The sequence below is a fragment of the Dendrobates tinctorius genome, unplaced genomic scaffold (assembly GCF_039654945.1).
Source record: "Dendrobates tinctorius isolate UK_male_01 unplaced genomic scaffold, ASM3965494v1 ptg000004l, whole genome shotgun sequence".
In the NCBI taxonomy this organism is placed as follows: Eukaryota; Metazoa; Chordata; class Amphibia; order Anura; family Dendrobatidae; genus Dendrobates; species Dendrobates tinctorius.
Window position 1 is genome coordinate 10887201 of NW_027361672.1, and position 20516 is coordinate 10907716.

The 20516-nt window shown below is 46.6% G+C and overlaps 1 protein-coding gene across 1 annotated transcript in view; it reads left to right on the plus strand.

Moving 5' to 3' along the window:
- Window positions 1–1730: 1730 nt before the first annotated feature.
- The window catches only part of ALDH5A1 (aldehyde dehydrogenase 5 family member A1), a 44699-nt gene continuing 25913 nt past the window's right edge, over window positions 1731–20516 (plus strand). The window contains exons 1-2 of the mRNA XM_073566130.1: window positions 1731–2238; window positions 3421–3504. Of these exons, the coding sequence (XP_073422231.1) occupies window positions 1984–2238; window positions 3421–3504 (339 nt within the window). The 5' untranslated portion in view covers window positions 1731–1983. The remainder of the gene's footprint in view (window positions 2239–3420; window positions 3505–20516) is intronic.

Sequence of the window (20516 nt, forward strand, 5' to 3'; positions counted from 1 at the left end):
GTCCTCCCAGCGGCCCACAAGGAGAGAACAGATTTCCTCCCAGAGTCGTCGGGTAATGATCAGGTCAGCGTGGCGGCGGTCAGCCATATTCCAGAGCGGCTCCCTTTCTCTGACGAGATCGATGAGGTGGTCCACATCAATCCCTCCATCCTCACCGTCAGAGTCGGGAGCACGCTGTGAAGGCTGTTAAAGAAAAAGACAAAAATAACATAATTAGCCTCCACAAAAGAAATGAAATAAAAAGTGCAAAAAAACAAAGCAAAAATATTTATACTTACACACTGGTGACCGCCGCGTTGCTGTCGCCGACGACCCTGGGAGGCACTGCGAGGACCTCTTGGCCGAGCACCAGATTGGGAAGACTAGAGAAGAAAACAAAAAATGTTATGTCTTTGGATGTAGGCATTTGTTTGCTGTGTGGTCTGCAGAACATTGTTTTCTATGTGTTGTGTGTAGTGTGATGTTGTGTTTCTGCGTTTGATGCAAAACACTTACCAATTGTGAGCCCACTCCAGGTGTCTGTCCACCCCTTCCTTCTTCTTCTGGGAGCTCCTCTTCATCTTGTGATTCCTGTTTTGAAATAAAAGGCAATGAATAGACATATATTACAGAGATGATGGATTTTGGAAATAAAAACTTACCGTCAAACGCTGACGATGCGAGGGAGGGCTCCCAGAAGAAGATGTGCTGTCCTGTTGATGGCCAGACTCCATGGCCGTGGGTATTGCTGCTGCCAGTGATGCCATTTCTGCTGCTGCTGCTGCATCTCTTTGGCGGCTGTTGAATAAAGAGAAACAAAGGGCCAATGAATATCTTGATATTCCATGGCCCTAGTTTGGAGGAATGGGGGATTTGATAATTACCGTCTCTCATCTGCTTCTGGACTCCCCTCCCGTTCAGCATGCTGCTCCATTTGGGGTGGTGCTGATGGTGCTGCTGCTGCAGATGTCTGCTGCCTTCTCCTGCTCCTGGTTCTTGGCTTGGGTGGCATGTTGGGTGTGGCTGAGGGTCCCATTGTCTTGCTTTTATATATCTCCTGTGGGCAGAGCTACTGAGCATGCTCAGACCAAAAAAACCGGATCCGGCTTTCGCCGGATCCGGCGCATTGCGGCGCTCATAGGCTTTCATTGTGTGAAAAAGCCGGACGCGCCGGATCCGGCGGGTACGGCTTTTTCGCCGGAGACAAAAAACGTTACAGTAGACGTTTTTTCCAGACGCCGGATCGCGACACATTGCGACACATTGCCGGATCCGGCGAAAACCGGATGAAACGCATGGCCATCCGGCGCGATCCGGCGCAAATGCAAGTCAATGGGGGGGAAACCGGATCCGGCATTGCATTTCGCCGGATCCGGTTTCTGTCAAAAGCGCCGGATCGCGCCTGACGGCGAAAACCTGATGTGTGAAAGAGGCCTAAGAAACCAACTTCAGCATCGTTTCAGCCTGGTAGTCTCTCTTGACCATTTTAAGGACATTACAGACTCCCACCACCAGAGGGCGACAATTCCTTAATCTTCTCTTCGGCAGCAAAAGAGCAGAGAACAGACGCGAATGACTATAACGACTGTTGATTGGAAGGGAGTGATCAGAGAAGGGCTATGATTGGATGGACATGACGGGAGACGGGCGATGATTGGAAGAACGTGATCGCTGGAGAATGACTATTGGAGGAGAGCGCTGACAGGTGACTCGTGATTGGTAGAATCTATCGAGGACTGCTGATTGGATAAAGCTATTAACACCCCTGTGTCACGGTCCCGCTCGGTATTTCTGCACTGTGTCTTGTCCCGGGATCTATTACTGGCTGCACTGAGATCGGCTCTGCTCTTTTCATTGCACCGGCTCGCTTTACGTGCCATATTTGCAGCAGTGACGGTTTTACCTCTGCACCTTGTGTGATTGGTGCGCGGTGCTGATGAGTGGCCGCCCTGCCTCCGCGTAGGTCACCGACTACCGCCGTGCAGCCAGCAGTGCAGCGGGGTGATGTCAGGCATCCTCAGGCTCCCGTGTAGGATGGCGTCCGCCTGTGCCTCGGCGCTGCCCGCCTCTCTGCTGCGCTCCGCCGCCTATGTGGGGGGCTCCTGGCTGCAGTCCTCTGACTCCACCACCTTCCCCGTGTTGGATCCGGCCACTGGCACAGAACTGGCTCAGGTGGCGGACTGCGGCCCCAGAGAATGCAGGGAGGCCGTGCGGGCAGCCGCCACAGCGTTCCCCTCCTGGAAGGAGGTGTCCAGCAAGGTGAGTGCTGGAGCCACAGGCGGAGGGGGGACCAGAACCCGGGGCCGATGAGACGTCTCCATATTGCACGGGATCTGTGATGGCACAGGAAATAATTTCCCTTCTCAAAAATCTGGTTGTCACATATCCAGTGCTGAGAACATATTGGAAGCTTGAAACATACTTTTCTGCACCCGTCAAATAATGACAAACTTCCATATGGGCAAACCAGCCCCCCCAATAATCCGGTTATGTAGGAGGCGCAATCAGTGGGGGCAGGAGTGCCCGGTTCTGAATGATGATGCTGTACATTTGGTAACTTTTCATCAGTCCGGCACCCCTTTACCCCCCTCGGCTGTATGTGCCACGCACCCCTCCATCCCTCCTCGGGCACCCAGCATTCTTGCCATCCTCCTCAGCTGTACATGCAAGTAACTAATCCCCTCAACTGTATGTACTGAGCACCCCTCCATCCCCTCCTCACTGTTGGTATGAGCTGGGCACCCCTCCATCCCCCCCTCTTCGTCTATATGAGCTGGGCCCCCCTGCCCCTGGCTTTTTACAAGCCAGGTACCTCTCCATCTTCCTCAAGCCAGGTACTGCTCCATCCTGCCAGCCCCCCCCAATCCTCGGCCATATGAGCCGGGCACCCCTCTATCCCCCCCATCGTCCTCAGCTCTACAAGCCGGGTACCCCTCTGTCCCCCCAGCCGTACAAGCCGGGCACCCCTCCGTCCTGCCTCTCATCACCCACCTACCTCGGCCGTATGAGCCAGGCACCTCTCTGTCCTCCCCCCTCACCACCCTCCCCATTGATTGTTAGAGCCGGGCACCCCTCTGTCCTCACCACCCTCCCCATTGATTGTTAGAGCCAGGCACCCCTCTGTCCTCCCCCCTCACCACCCTCCCCATTGATTGTTAGAGCCAGGCACCCCTCTGTCCTCCCCCCTCACCACCCTCCCCATTGATTGTTAGAGCCAGGCGCCCCTCTGTCCTCCCCCCTCCCCATTGATTGTTAGAGCCAGGCACCCCTCCATCCTTCCCCCTCCTTGGCTGTACGAGCCAGGCACCCCTCCATTCTCCTACCATACAAATTGGGCACCATTGTTCTTAAATGGCTCTGATTCTCCTAATCTAATATTGTACCTTTCCAGACATTATTACTTTTGTGTTCATCTTCTGCCACTTCTTCTCATTTCCTTAGGAACGAAGCAACCTCTTACGGAGGTGGTATGACCTAATGATCCAGAATAAAGATGACCTTGCTCGAATTATTACAGCAGAAAATGTGAGTATCCGTTCTAATTTCCTGGCCGGTGGGGTTTGCATGCTATGACACTAGCACAATTGTTTCTTAGGTTCACAGCTTAGAAGACGAGGAGCAATATTCTTTTTTCAGTATGATCACGCCTGTCACTTGGTGAGTGGGAATATTCTCCCTATTGCACTGCCTGTGTGTTGGCTGTGTCAGTCAGGGCTGTGAGGTCGGTAAGCCAAACCACCGACTCCTCAATTTCCTCAACTCCGACTCCCTCATGCATGGCTCATGTCTAAGTTTAAGTGATACATTTACTGTAATAAAATGGTAACATCAGGCGTTTAATAATTATAATACAATAATCAAGCCATTTAGATAGAACATAAAATATATTTATTGGAATATAGCTTTAGAGCAAAAAAACTTGTGCATATTTACAATTTATTATACACTATGCAGTAAGTGGGGGGGGGAAACGTTTTCAACAAAAACATACTGAATAACATTTGTGCAGTCTATGAATTTGTTCTTAGAAATAGTATAACCTCCATCAGATCCTCCTTTATAGACTCAAATCTGACGTAATAATTTTAAGGCCAGAGAACAGCCTCTCTACACTAACTTGGGTTGGAGGCAAAGCCGCAACCACATAGGCAACATCTCTAACAATTTCAGGGTGTAAAGAATTGCCTCATGCACAGTCAGTTTTGATGAACAATTGAACTCTTCTACTTCTTTGAGAGCAAGTGAAAAATGTTGCTGAAATATGGTCAATCTGTTTTTCCCTGCAGCGACGCTTTGCCTGCTCCATGTTGTCCAAATACTTTGCAAAATCAAACTCCTCATCTGATGAGGTGAAGGAACGGCAGCAGCACTGGCAAGACCCGAGTCCTCTTTCTCTTGGCCATCCTGTAGCCCACTCATCCTAACTGCTACCTCAGTCAGAGCTTCTTTTCCTTTAGTAAGCTATTGATCATCCAGCAATATACGATGACTCGGGTCCACATAAACAGCAGCCAGAAGAATTTTTTCTAATAGCAGTGTCTCTCTCCTTTTCATTGAAGCAGCAATGCCATCTGCGATTAAACCACCTCTGTGAGACAGGCAAAACAACAAGTGCTTCCACTCCTTTATAAAAATGCCAGGAGTTAAATCCTTAGCTTGTAATTTTTTAGTCACTGTAAATGGGTGATGAAGCAATTCCTTCAATTCAGCCACCTGTGTCCATTGACCTTGTAGTGTTACCTGAGGGTTGGCCATATCTACAAGGAAGGTTTTCAGCTCAAGCGATCGCTCAATCATTAAATAAGTTGTTAGCATGGCTGGTCTGGAGCCAGAATCTCCAGGAGTGGACCCTCTGGGCCGTGGCACCGTGGGGCCCCGGACGAGCTGCCAGGTGGAACCGACCCCTATACAGGGACCGTTAGGAGCAGTCCCAGGGGTTCGAGTACCACGGTAGCCGGTACCGAGAAGGGCGGCTCAGGATGGACTGGAGTAGGAGTGTGGGACTGAAGTGTAGATGACAGGACAGAGCTGGAACACAGGAGTGGAATAAGACTGTAGACTGGAACATGGAGGGATGGTTGGAGCAGGAACACTGGAGGCAGGACTGGAGTAGGACGGAAGGACTGGAACAGGAACACCGGAGGCAGGACTGGAGTAGGACGGAACGACTGGAGCTGGATGGAACAGAAACACCGGAGGCAGTACTGGAGTAGGACGGTGGAGTACAGCAGGGGACACGGATAGCAGTACTGCGAGGCTGCTGCAGAGCACACAAAGAAGCGAGGTGCAGTGTGCTAGGAAACAAAACGATCAGGCGCCTCCCGCAGGGCGAAGCGGCCTGATATGTCCCTGTCTGGTCTGCCATTGGTCAGGGGGCGCTTCCGGGTCAGGGCATCGCCGGAGCACAAGAAGCAGAAGGGAGGCGCGGACTATGGCACATGCGCATTGCATGCAATGACGCCGTCTGCCGCGCGCCTGTCAGAGATGACCGCCGTGGCTGTCGGGCGGCGAGAGGCTGCGGCGTGGGAGCGATGGCCGGGTGAGTATGTCGGAACGGTGTAAGTGCTGCCCCACCGAGTGGCTTGATCCACAATTGCCCCTTTTTCCAGCACATCTTTTCATGATGGAATCAATTTTAGCGGTTCAGGCAGCAATAGCCAATTTCCTCACTTTGCTAATCAGAGTTCCAGCATGTCCCTCTTGCAGACTATCTCTTATTGTCGGCTGCAGCGTGTGCACAACACAGCGCATGTGATGAATAGGAAAGAAGTGTGAGCAGCTTCAACAAGATCATCTACAACCCCTGGCAAAAATTATGGAATTACCGGCCTTGGAGGATGTTCATTCAGTTGTTTAATTTTGTAGAAAAAAAGCAGATCACAGACATGGCACAAAACTAGTCCTTTCAAATGGCAACTTTCTGGCTTTAAGAAACACTGAAAGAAATCAAGATCAAAAAATGTGGTAGTCGGGTGTGGCCTGGAAGCTCATGGTGCAGGCTGCATAGTCAGGGAGCTCCTGCAGACACGAGCTACCACTCGGCTTCAAGCGGCTCAAAGAGGCTGATTTTGTCACCTTTGTCTACTAGAGGACCCAGGGAGCACATAGCATGCCGCGAGGACCCCCGAAACTGCTCAGTAACCAGGGCTGTGGAGTCGGAGTCGTGGAGTCGGAGTCGGTGCTCATTTTGGTGGAGTTGGAGTCGGTATAAAATGGACCGACTCCTAAAATATATAATAAATTGAGTACAGTAATTCAATGCAGGATGTGCTGAATATTTTTTCATAGGAGTTTGGGAAAGTTATGAAATGTCCTATAAATGGCTGTTATATTCCTGATCTAAGGCTACATTCACACACAGCGTTTTTCCTGTGTTTTTTGAGGATACGTTTTTCAGCTGCAAAAGCTGATCATCTTTTTAAAAAAACTGCATCACCTGAAAGGTTTTTGAGCTCATAGATGTTTTCAATAGCAAAAGCAGATTAGAAATCTGCTCTATCTATATATCCATTTATCCATATCTGTCTATCCATATCGTATCTGTACCAAAAAGAATGAAAACCAGGTAGTACACCAATATATATTCTGTTCTATCTAAATATCTTGATTATTGGATCATAAAAATGATTAAATGTCTGAGGTTCACATTGTACTACAATAAATTTTTCACTTAAATATAAGCAATATGTGTGGGAGTCGGAGTCGTGGAGTCGGAGTCGGTGTAAGGGAAATTTCGGAGTCTGAGTCGGAGTCGCAGGTTTGGCTTACCGACTCCACAGCCCTGGCAGTAACCCGGCAAAGCTTACAGATTTCTACAGCAGGGAAGGGCTGCAGCAATCCAAGATGGCACCGGCATCTCACTCGGGCTCTGCATCCTCCCATCCCTCCTCTAGGGACATCAGAGAGACAGTGGCGATGGAAACAGAAGATATTCCTCTTACCCAGGCCACTATGCAGTGCCTCTTGTCCTCCCTCAGGAAGGCTCTCCATGACGATATGAAAGGTATGATTGGGGAGCTTAGGCAAGACATTGTTTTCCTGGGTGACCGCACAGACCATATTGAGCAGAAAATGGTGGAATATGCGACCGCTCATAATGTCCTGGCTGATGATTACTCTGCCCTAGAGGAACGGTTTTCGACCCAGCAACTTAAACTGGGATTTGGAGCACAGATCCCGCAGATGTAACATAAGACTTCGTGGTATTCCTGAGACTGTTAAAGAGGCTGATCTGTCTGATCACTTTACGGCCTTTCTCAAAGAGGTTCTCCCTGATGCTCAATCCAGGCCCCTGGGAATAGAAAGGATTCACCGGGTGCCCAAACCCTCCCACATTAATCAATCTCTTCCCAGGGATGTGCTTGCCTGTCTCCACTCTTTTAGGGTAAAGGAAGATTTCATGCATGCAATGAGAGATCAGAGAACCCTTCCGGAGCCCTTTTCAAAAATTGCTGTTTTTCCGGATCTCTCGGCAGGGACCTTAGCCAGAAGAAGAGAGTTTGCGTCCCTGTGTAAGGTGTTAAGAGAAAATAGCATTCCTTATAACTGGGGTTTTCCAGTGAAGATCCGATTTGTGCATATGGAGACAAGATAGGTTTTTCACTCACCTAAAAAGCTGGAACAAGCGCTTCGTGATTGGAACCTACTGGTCTCCCCAGAGAGGGGTAGTCCACAACCTGGCCGAGTACAGCCTTCGAGAAGAGTAAGAGCGGACTGGGAGACGGCAGGTTGGCCTTCCTAAAACTACTCTAGGTGGCACACAGCCTTAAATTCTTCTTGTGGCCTCTGTCTGCAGATGGCTTTTCTTTCCAAGACACAGCGTGGGAGAATGGTGTATTCCAAGGGACCTGGTTTTCCCTTTTTTCCCCTCTCCTGATGCTGTTTATCTGCCCCATTGCAGTATTCATACTGCCTGTTACGTTTACATAGATGTTCTTTTTATTGTCTGTTTACTTGTTTCCCTCATTTTGATGTGTATCCCCTTTTGTCGTCCCTGGGTGTGTCTGGTGAGACGTGTTCTCCACAGTTTCTAAACCTTTTTTACACATGACAGTGAAACTTGTTTCTTTAAATGTCAGGGGGCTTAACTCGCCGTTTAAACGCTCTATGTTGTGGGAGGAGGCTCGCCGAAATAAAGCAGATGTATTGTGTATACAGGAGTCCCATATGCTCGAAGGGGACAACCACCGGGTCCGTAGTCTCATGTATCCCACGGCCTTCTTTGCCAATAATACTTCAAAAAAAGCTGGTGTCTGTATCTTTGTTAAAAAGGATACTCCTTTTCAACTCCTCAATGAGATTGCGGACCCGGGAGGGAGATTTATTATTCTGAATTGTGTTATAGATGGTTCAGCATATTCTATTGTTAATGTGTATGCCCCTAACCTCTCCCATGTGAAATTTATGAGAGAATTGTTAAAAGTTGTGGAGGTGGAGGCTAGAGGCGGAGTTATTATATGTGGTGACTTTAATGTTGTGCGAACATATAAATCCCTTAAAACGAATTATTTATTTAATACATTAAAAAACACACCTATCCCAGTGAAAAAATGGTCAATGCCAAAATTAACCAGACCTAGGCTGGGATGCTACATAGCCCTACTATAAGGCTCACTGATACCTTCCTAGCCGTGGAGGTTGGCACCCTAAAAACAAGAGATGGCGCCCCCACTCAACGTGGACTATCCCTCACTCCCCTACCAGTCCCTATTCAGACAGGAGGGAAAACAATAATCTGATAGTGCAGAAATGAAACTTCAGAATGCCCTAAGCTCGAGCAAAACCTCAAACAATTGATATTGTCCCAATAGAACCCCCACATAGGGGTACATTAACCAATAAATTGCTTGTCATGTGTAGGTATGCCCATCTGATATTATAGCAATGAACATTAGAGTTGCCTCAGGCTAAAGTAGGACCCCAGGATACTATAAACGATAAAAAATCTAATACCTCCACATCATGATCATATGTGACAAACTGATATGTCCAATGGACAGATAATACAAACTAACCCCTCTCAAGGGTATACTCTGAATCATAATATAATAAACAAAGTCACTTATGTGTAGGTCAACCCCGACGCGTTTCCCCGCCTGTAGCGGTTCATCAGGAGGAATCAATAAACGTCATATCCATATATGATACCCAGATGATGCATGATAGTACCGGTGGTCAAGAATGAGTGGATTTAAATAACCCCCATGATACAAAGCCACAAATCAGCCCCACCCATTATCAGGTGGGCAAATCACATATGAGAAGGTAGTGATAGCCCAAATATCTCCACATGATACCGTAAATAGTAGCCGCCCTCAGCGTCAAACCATCACAACCGCCTACGATACATAGCGGGTGAATAAAGGCCCCACGTGTGCTCCAGGATGGCGCCAGCGTCCCACGTCATCAAAACGCCTCAGATATATAACAGGTAGATGAAGCCCCGGCGTGCGCTCCACACTGGAGCGCATCCAAAATGGCGCCGGGGACTTCCGGTTTGGGCGCATCCAATATGGCTCCGGGACTTCCGGTTTGGGCGCATCCAAAATGGCGCTGGGACTTCCGGTTTGGGCGCATCCAATATGGCTCCGGGACTTCCGGTTTGGGCGCATCCAAAATGGCGCCGGGACTTCCGGTTTCGGCAGATTTAGTTAAGCTCCAATACCAGCATTCATTTTACCCTCAAAGGGAGGGAGGAGCAAAGGGTATATGTATCAAATGGCGGGGAACAATGAAAAAGAGCAAATGGTACAGAGTATTCAAAAGTATAGAGTTTATGATTCTATCACTCATATATACTAGAATACCGCCAAGTGACTATTTATTAGGAAGACAATATTGGGGATGAAAAATTCTATATAAAGATAAACATCAGAAACAAATAATAGATATATACCGCTTTTCAATGCAGTGTATGCCTAAAAGGCATCCTCAGATATGCCCTTTAAAATAAAAAAAACCCCATTAATCCAGAATACATATATATATATATATATATATATATATTATTAGAGAACAGTCACCATATCAGGTATACTTTTTGTCCATTATATAAAGCAGGTATATGACATGCACTCATTCATCCCATCTGGGAAGAGGGACTGTAACCTGAAAATCCACTCACATTCTCTTCTCAGGATTATATTATCCAGGTTACCTCCCCTCACTTTCGGCTTTATTAGTTCAATCATAGTGAAGGAGATGTCGCTCACACAACCTTGGTGTACTGAATTCATGTGTCTTGCGACCGGGGTATCTCTCTTATTTTTTATATCCCCCAAATGCTCCCCCACCCTAACCCTGAATTCCCTAGTGGTCTTACCCACATAGTCCCTGGGACATGTGCATGTGGCTTTATAAACCAGACCTGTAGATCTACAATTGCCAAAATCTCTAATGCAGAAGGTTCTCCCATTGTATGAGCTTGTAAAGGTCTTACATTGCAACATATATTTACACCTGGAGCAATTACCGCATTTAAAAAAACCAAGGGGTCTCCTATCTAGCCATGTAGCCACCCCTTTTGGCCTTTGATAGGCTTGTCCATAGTTTCTATCTCCAACAGACCTCCCCTTTCTATATGTAACACTTGGTTTCTGTGTTACAAGACCTCTCAAATTGGGGTCAGCTAGTAAGATACCCCAATGTTTTTTAAGGACATGATATACTTTATCCGCTTGAGCATCATAAGTTCCAATAAGCCTTACAATATTTTCATTTGTATCATTCCTGGGTCCTTTTTTCTGAAGCAAAGAATGTCTATCACTTAGTAACGCCTCATGTTGCGGTCTGTCCAATATCTGTGGGGGGTACCCTGGATTAATGGGGGTTTTTTATTTTAAAGGGCATATCTGAGGATGCCTTTTAGGCATACACTGCATTGAAAAGCGGTATATATCTATTTGTTTCTGATGTTTATCTTTATATAGAATTTTTCATCCCCAATATTGTCTTCCTAATAAATAGTCACTTGGCGGTATTCTAGTATATATGAGTGATAGAATCATAAACTCTATACTTTTGAATACTCTGTACCATTTGCTCTTTTTCATTGTGCCCCGCCATTTGATACATATACCCTTTGCTCCTCCCTCCCTTTGAGGGTAAAATGAATGCTGGTATTGGAGCTTAACTAAATCTGCCGAAACCGGAAGTCCCGGCGCCATTTTGGATGCGCCCAAACCGGAAGTCCCGGCGCCATTTTGGATGCGCCCAAACCGGAAGTCCCGGCGCCATTTTGGATGCGCCCAAACCGGAAGTCCCCGGCGCCATTTTGGATGCGCTCCAGTGTGGAGAGCACGCCGGGGCTTCATCTACCTGTTATATATCTGAGGCGTTTTGATGACGTGGGACGCTGGCGCCATCCTGGAGCACACGTGGGGCCTTTATTCACCCGCTATGTATCGTAGGCGGTTGTGATGGTTTGACGCTGAGGGCGGCTACTATTTACGGTATCATGTGGAGATATTTGGGCTATCACTACCTTCTCATATGTGATTTGCCCACCTGATAATGGGTGGGGCTGATTTGTGGCTTTGTATCATGGGGGTTATTTAAATCCACTCATTCTTGACCACCGGTACTATCATGCATCATCTGGGTATCATATATGGATATGACGTTTATTGATTCCTCCTGATGAACCGCTACAGGCGGGGAAACGCGTCGGGGTTGACCTACACATGATAAGTGACTTTGTTTATTATATTATGATTCAGCGTATACCCTTGAGAGGGGTTAGTTTGTATTATCTGTCCATTGGACATATCAGTTTGTCACATATGATCATGATGTGGAGGTATTAGATTTTTTATCGTTTATAGTATCCTGGGGTCCTACTTTAGCCTGAGGCAACTCTAATGTTCATTGCTATAATATCAGATGGGCATACCTACACATGACAAGCAATTTATTGGTTAATGTACCCCTATGTGGGGGTTCTATTGGGACAATATCAATTGTTTGAGGTTTTGCTCGAGCTTAGGGCATTCTGAAGTTTCATTTCTGCACTATCAGATTATTGTTTTCCCTCCTGTCTGAATAGGGACTGGTAGGGGAGTGAGGGATAGTCCACGTTGAGTGGGGGCGCCAGCTCTCGTTTTTAGGGTGCCAACCTCCACGGCTAGGAAGGTATCAGTGAGCCTTATAGTAGGGCTATGTAGCATCCCAGCCTAGGTCTGGTTAATTTTGGCATTGACCATTTTTTCACTGGGATAGGTGTGTTTTTTAATGTATTAAATAAATAATTCGTTTTAAGGGATTTATATGTTCGCACTATTTCTGATTCCTATGAGATATATATTTCATACGTTCGACTTTTGACTTTAATGTTGTCCCTTCAAGGGCTTTAGACTGTTCACCGCGCTCAAAAGTGGGTCGAGGTGAACTGAGCTCTCTCTGTTTGGAAAAACATTTACATGATGTCTGGAGATACTTACATGCTACAGAGAGGGATTTCTCTTTCTTTTCCCATAGACACAGCTCCTACTCCAGAATTGACTACTTCCTAGTTGACAGCGGAACTCTCCCGGCATGTGTTTCGGCGGAGGTGGGAACAATCTCCTGGTCAGACTATGCTCCTGTCAGTTTGGAAATATCTGTGGGGTTTCGGCCACGGACTCCCTGGCAATGGAAACTAAATCCTGCTCTTTTAAATAGGCAGGAGGTGGGGACGGATGTGGAGGCGCAGCTGGTGGAATACTTCTCCATCAATGATAATCAGTCAGTTTCTGATGAAACTATATGGGAAGCCCACAAGGCTTTTGTTAGAGGCCTTTTTATACAAAGAGCACCCCAACTTATAAGAGAGCGCGAGCACACTAGAGCGACCTTAGTGGCTGATTTGCAACGGTTGGAACGCATTAACAAGCTTAACCCGTCCCCTTTGGTCTCTAAACAACTGGCCTTAACCCGTTCACAACTCAGGTCCTTTCTATTAGATCAGCATGAGAAGTATTTGAGGAAAATGAAAACTTCTTTTTATGCAATGGGGGACAGAGCGGGTTCATTACTTGCTAAACGTATCAAAAAGAGGGAAAGGTTAGCTCATATTGAGGCCTTGCGAGATCATTCCGGAACCCTTATACGTAACCCCATCGCTATAGCTGAGGTATTTGCACAATTTTATTCTAAATTATATAACTTAGAGGGAGATGTGAATACCCCGCTTCCATCACAGACAGATATCCAAACCTATCTAGATTCCATCTCTCTCCCAAAATTGTCGCAGACCCAACTTGAGGCCCTTAACTCTCCTTTCTCTTTATCTGAAATAAAGCAGGTTATAAAAACTACTAAACTTCATTCCGCCCCAGGTCCAGATGGACTTCCTAACGATTATTATAGACGTTTTTCTTCTGTTCTTGCCCCATACCTCCTCCGTACTTTCTCCTCGTGGCAAAGGTCTGGGTCGGTCTCTGCTATCTCCCTTCAGGCTACCATTGTCACTATACCCAAGCCAGGTAAATCTACAGAGGACCCGGGAAATTATCGTCCCAGCTCATTACTGAACTGTGATGTAAAAATTTTTTCTAAATTATTGGCATCTAGATTGAATGTAATTACCCCGTCCCTGGTTCATCCAGACCAGGTGGGTTTTGTGGCTGGTAGGAGGGCTGGAGATGGCACTAGACGTATGATTGACGTTATTGATGTGGCTGAAAAGATGGGTGTCCCCGGTGTGCTTCTCTCATTGGACGCAGAGAAGGCTTTTGACAGGGTACATTGAGGATACCTTAGCTCTGTCCTTAAAAAGTTCGGTTTTGATGGCCCAATATTGTCGGCTATTCTGTCGTTATACTCTAACCCTAATGCTAGGGTGCTATCTTCAGGTTTTTTTGTCCTCCCCCTTCCAGATCACTAACGGAACCCGTCAGGGTTGCCCCCTGTCACCGATTATATTTTCTTTGGCTATAGAACCCCTGGCTGAGTCCATAAGATCTAACAAAAATATTTCAGGTTATCATATAGGTTCACACCACCATTTGATTGGCTTATATGCAGATGACATTATTATTACTTGTACTGACTTGCATAAATCTTTACCGGCTGTTATGACTTCTCTGTCCTTATTCTCAGCAATTTCCTTTTATAAACTTAATGCGACTAAGTCTCTTATTTTTCCCATAGCAGTCCCTTCGCCGCTTCAAGAGAGACTGAAAACAGAACTCCCCATTACATGGCGGGATGACGGAATTCCATACTTAGGAATAACCCTTACCCGCTCAAAATATATCGCCTCAACTAACATGGGAAACTTGGTCTCAGCTCTAAATTCCGAAATCTCTAGACACCCTTTACATGGTTTTTCGTGGATAGCCCGCGTCCAAGCCTTTAAAATGTTTCTTCTCCCTAAAATTCTTTATTATTTTAGTTCCCTCCCTATTGTAATTCCTTCCAAATTCCTCACTAAACTCCAAAATATTACTAACCGATATATCTGGGCTAATAAAAAACCTAGAGTAGCGGGTAAAATTATGTATCTTCCATATACGTAAGGTGGCATGGGAGTTCCCTACATAGCCGGGTATTATAAGGCTGCTGTTTTAGAAGCGGTGAAAAAGTGGTGGTCAACCCCGCTTGAGAATTTGGGCTGGATACAGATAGAATCGAGCTTTGTCGAAGGGTCCTCATTACGGTGCCTACTAGAGGCAGAATCGCTCCGGCCGACGCCTTATTCCCCTCCGCTAATTACAATGCAGGCCACCCTTGTAGGTTGGAGGCGAGTGGTGGGGGATTGGATCTCACTGCCGCCGAGCCTGATAAATATCAAGGCCCTGTCCTTTCACATACCCTATATTGATCTTCTTCCCTGGATGAAGGCTGGTATCCACTCACTGGGAGATATGTTGTGGGAGGGTACCTTCTCGTCCTTTTCCAAATTATGCTCGAACTTCTCTGGTATAGAGAAAACGGTTTTCCAACACTTCCAAGTTAAACATTTATTATCATCAATACACCGCCTCTCCTTCCCCTTATTACCTGTATGCCCCTCTTTTCAAAAATTTCTCCTATCCAACCCTCACCAGTACAAGGGCTTATCTGCTATATATAAAGCTTGTAATAACCTTTTATTTCCTATAAGACCAACTTATATGTCGCGTTGGGAGGAGGATTTATCTTTTCACTCCTCGGATGAAGAGTGGAGAGCGGGAATAAAAGCAATACAGCGGGCATCTAAATGTATCAACCACCTTGAGACACTAAAAAAGATTCATCTTAGATGGTACTATGCCCCGATTACTTTATCTAAATTTGGAAAGAGTTTCTCCCCTTTGTGCTGGAGACAGTGTGGAGGAAGAGGTACTTTGGCTCACATGTGGTGGAAATGTCCTAGTTTGACTCCCTTTTGGTTAGTTGTCTCAAACTTACTTAAATCTGTGACGGGTATTGATTTCCCTCTATCTCCTCAACTGGCAGTTCTATACATTGGGATCGAAACACTTCCACTAGAATTCGTACCCTTGGTCTCGAATATATTGATGGCTGCTAGGATTAGCCTCGCTGCTAAATGGAAGGCCCCGCTCCTGCCTACCCTCGCAGAGTTGGTGGTCAGACTTAATTCAACATTTCATCATGAGTACTTTCTTTCACTAGATGCAGGGGTCAGAGACAGGGTAATGAAGAACTGGGCGGGTTGGGTTTCCCACCCCTTGGCATCTCCCATAAAGTTTAGTACTTAGTCTATACATCGGATCGGATTAGGATTTCTTGAGTCTTACCGGATCCCCCCCCCCCCTTCCTGTTCCTACGGTCTCATTGTCTGTTATTGTTATTGTTGTTTGCATTTTTGTCTGTCTATATTATGATCTTTGGTTTTCTTTCTGTAAGATCAATTCTGTCTTTGAAAATTTCAATAAAAATTTATTGGATAAAAAAAAAAAATGTGGTAGTCAGTAATGGTAAGTTTTTTTAGACCATGCAGAGGGGAAAAATTATGGAATCCCTCAATTCTGTAGGAAAAAAAAATATGGAATCACCCTGTAAATTTTCCTCCCCAAAACTAACATCTGCATCAAATTAGATCTGCTCGTTAGTCTGTATCTAAAAAGGAGTGATAACATCTTGGAGAGCTGTTGCACCAAGTGGACTGATATGAATCATGGCTCCAACACGAGAGATGTCAATTGAAACAAAGGAGAGGATTATCAAACTCCTAAAAGAGGGTAAATCATCACGCAATGTTGCAAAAGATGTTGGTTGTTCACAGTCAGCTGTGTCTAAAATCTGGACCAAATACAAACAACATGGGAAGGTTGTTAAAGGCAAACATGCTGGTAGACCAAGGAAGACATCAAAGCATCAAGACCGGAAACTTAAAGCAATATGTCTACAAAACAGAAAATGCACAACAAAGGGGGTGTGGCTGTGTAGCGGTCGTGAGAAGACGCGTTCAGGGAGAGCTCCTCACATCCTGATATTAACCCTGTCAGCGGGCCCGCCGTGCCGTGACATACCTGGCGGTACTGGACCGTGGAGCACCTCTAGAACCCCTGGGAGGCTAGTTTCAGCCGCAGACGGCGGTAAAGGCTGCGGCGGCCGGCGGGGCCTGCAGGAGTCGGCGGCCATTTTCACAAGCACGCGCTCTGGCTTAGAGACGCGGCGCTGGCTCCCTCCTCACAGCGCTGACAGGACGGTGAGCGCCTACTCTGTGGATCTGGCAGGGAGAAGCGGTGAGTGCTCTGGAAAATTGGGCCCCGCACTCCCCTCTAAGTTACCGGCTGGTCGGTGCTATTAGAACTTTAGGTCCTCTGGACTCATCCCGGGCTGCTGTGCCTGTGGGTGCTCTGGTCCCTCCCTAGCCATAAGGCCTCTCGGCTACTATACAGAGCCGAATTTTACCCTCCCGGGTGACCCTTCTGATCTGCGTTGCCCCCGAGACACTTGTCATCTTTATATTATAGCGCTGCTGCACTTATAATCTGGACTTGAGAATCTCCTGGATATATCACTTCATTTGCTCGGCTGTGCCATATTGCTATTAGAAATGAATCGCTCCAAGGGGGCAAGCGCAGCTGAAAAATTAAGAGTACGCTAGACCTGACCATTCTGATACTGCACGTTCCCTCAGAAATAACCCCTCGCAGGTTCAGCGTAAAAACCGCCCCTCTGAGAGTGAGCAGGAAGAATTAACCCTCAAGCAGGCATCTGAGCAACTGATGCAGGCCATCTCTTTAACCAGAACATCGCTGACGGGGAAAATAGAGGACGTGTATACCGAGGTGGGGCGTCTTCGCCAAGATATGCAGGCCATGAGAGGGCGCATTACGGAGGTGGAGGCAAGGGTCTCCAAGGTGGAGGATACCATCGCACCCATGGAAGCCAAGCTTACAAGAGCGGCGGGCTCGATAAACGCATGGAAGCAAAAAGCAGATGACTTGGAGAATAGAATGCGTCGGAATAACATCAGAGTCATTGGTCTGCCGGAACGCACGGAAGGTCAACATCCGGATCAGTTTCTAGAAGATTGGCTCAAAACCTCTCTGGGAGATGAATTCTCCCCAACATTTGCTGTGGAAAGGGCCCATAGGGTTCCTACAAGACCTCTACCTCCTGGAGCCCCACCCAGACCTCTTTTGGCACGTCTCCTCAACTGCAGGAACAGGGACGCGATTCTACGCCTAGCTCGACAAGAGTCCCATTAAGTTCAACAAAGCCACGATCTCAATTTTTCCAGACTTTTCCATGGAACTTAAGAAACAACGGGCACAATTCATGGAAGTCAAGAAGCGGCTTCGGGAGAGAAATATTGTGTATTCAATGATTTATCCGGCCAGACTCCGGGTGGTTCACAGGGGTCCTTCCCTATTCTTTGCGGATCCGGCGGAGGCGGCTGAGTGACTGCGGTCCCGCAAGGGGTCTGCTGAGAAGGCATCCTAATGTTTCTACTGTTAATCAGAAAAAAAATTTTCTTTTCCATTGATGGTTTGAATGGAGCTTTTTCCACGGACGCCCGGATTACCAACAATACCGGACACTGAGCTCAGTGATGGTATCCCCGTGTTTATTCCGTGATGGGAGAGCAGGACTTTGCTCCCATATTGTTTGTTTCTCTACTTTGATGTCTTTTCATAGTGGTTTTGGTTTTATTTTTTTCAGGTATAATTCACAGCCAGCAGCAATTTCAATGTACGTGTGGTGTCTCTAAACTTTCCCCGGGTACTGATGTAGGCCATATCCAGCGGAGTAAAGATTGGGTCTGAGATGATATGTATGACATGGAATGTGAGAGGTATAAAAACTCCCCGGAAAAAGATCAAGGTCTTCTCGCAGATTAGACATTACCGCCCTCAAATTGTGGCCTTGGAGACGCACCTGACCAGGGATACAACTCGATGCGTGCAGAAGCCCTGGGTACAATGGTCTGTTCACGTATTCCATGCTAGTTACTCGAGGGGGGTCTCACTGTTGGTGCATAGAGATGTTAGATGGGAGGCCAGGGAGACCCGGAGGGATCCTGAGGGTCGTTTTGTCTTTGTCTATGCATTAATAAATACCGGAAAATTGTGATTGTGTATAATCCACCTCTGGCCAATATGTCCATTCTCCAGAAGGCGTTGAGCTTCGCCCTAAATTATGCGGATGTTATTTGGGGGTCTTCAATATGGTTATGAACAATCACCTTGACAAATTGAGACTGGAGGATGGCATGGATGGGGGGGGGGTTCCTTCGGCAACCCAACTGTCGCTATTTATGGGGGGTAGCGGGTGGCTGGATTTGTGGAGAGTGCGGCATCCTGAGCTGAGAGAGTATACCTGCCACTCATCCACTAGGCGCTCCCTGTCGCGCATAGATTACATATTCGGTACCAGTGGTCTGGCAATGTGGGTGGATAGTGTGGAGCATGGTAGTAGAGGGATCTCAGACCACAGCCCGGTCATCCTCAAACTTAAGTATGGGCAATTGAATAACAGGATAATTTGGAAGTTGAACCCTTTCTGGCTGAAACTAATAGTAACCCCTGATAGAACAATCGACCAACTGCATTGTTTCATTTTGTCCCATCAGGAACCTCAGGATATTAATTTATTTTGGGATGCCCTTAAGGCATATCTGAGGGTTTGCCTGTCCTCCACGGATTCAGAGTCTGCGTACATATCTAACCAAACTAATGGCAATAGGATTGAGTGGTTGGCTGCCCAGCGATTATATACCCACCATATAGACACTAAGTCTAAGCGTAAATTATTCTTTGCTCGCCAGTCTTATTTTGAACTGGGGAACCAGGCAAGTAAGCTATTGGCCTATCTGGTGCGCCAACATAATACTTCTAAGGCCGGGGTCACACTAACCGACGCAAAATACGGTCAGTATTTTACATACGTAATACGGATGAATGGCCCCTAAACAGTGCTCCGTATGTCATCCGTAATCAAGGTGTGGTCGCGTATTTTGCGCATGTAAGCATCCGTATGTAATCCGTATGGCATCCGTATGGCGAGATTTTCTCGCAGGCTTGCAAAATGGACATATAATGGAGCCCTATGACAGGGTTTCTAACAGAAACCAAAGAATAGATATAGATATATATATGTATGTGTATTCTATGTGTATATAACTATTCTTTGGTTTCTTTATTAAACCTGTCAGTATGAGTTTACTGAATTGCCGGCTTTGCTAAAAGACACCGGGTGCATATTTCTCGCAAGTCACATGTGTGGTCCGTGTGTAATCCGTATTTTTTGCGCACCCATAGACTTGCATTGGCGTAGTACGCTGACAATCGCAGCATGCTGCGATTGGCACGGAGCGTAGAATACGGATGAGAAATATACGGCTGGTGCGAGGGACCCCATAGAGAATCATTGGTCCGTGTCTAATGCGTGCTTTTAGCGCCTCTCACTCGGCCGTATTCCTCGCCAGTGTGACCCCAGCCTAATACTATATTACAGATCCGAAAGCCGGATGATTCGTTGGTGTCTTCAACTGAGGAGATTCTTGGCTGCTTCTATGATTATTATAAGTCTTTATATGAATCTAAAAGTGGCTTTGATAATTTGGAGTGTTTGGATTACTTGTCAGATGTAATATTCCCTACCTTAGATCCTGATCAGCAAGCCTTTATGGACGCTGAATTTACCGTGGAGGAGATAGAGAATGCTATAGCGGACATGGCCTCTGGGAAGGCCCCTGGGCCGGATGGGTTCCCTATTGAATTGTATAGAAAATACCGAGATATATTAACGCCACTTCTGATAAAGGTGATTCGGGGAGTATGGGAGGGGGAATCTATACCTGAATACTTTTATGAGGCTAATATCATAGTACTTAGGAAGGAGGGGAAGGACCCTTTGGAATGTGGTTCCTATCGTCCTATATCGTTAGTAAATGTGGACTATAAAATCTTTACTAAAATTCTTGCCACCAGATTAAATTCGATTATACTGAACCTTATACATCCTGACCAGACAGGCTTTATGCCTGGTGAGAGCACTTCAATTAATATCAGACGGGTTCAGTCAATAGTCCAATATAGTTCTCTAATGCCAGATAACAAATGGGAACTGGCATCGTTAGATGCCGCCAAGGCTTTTGACTC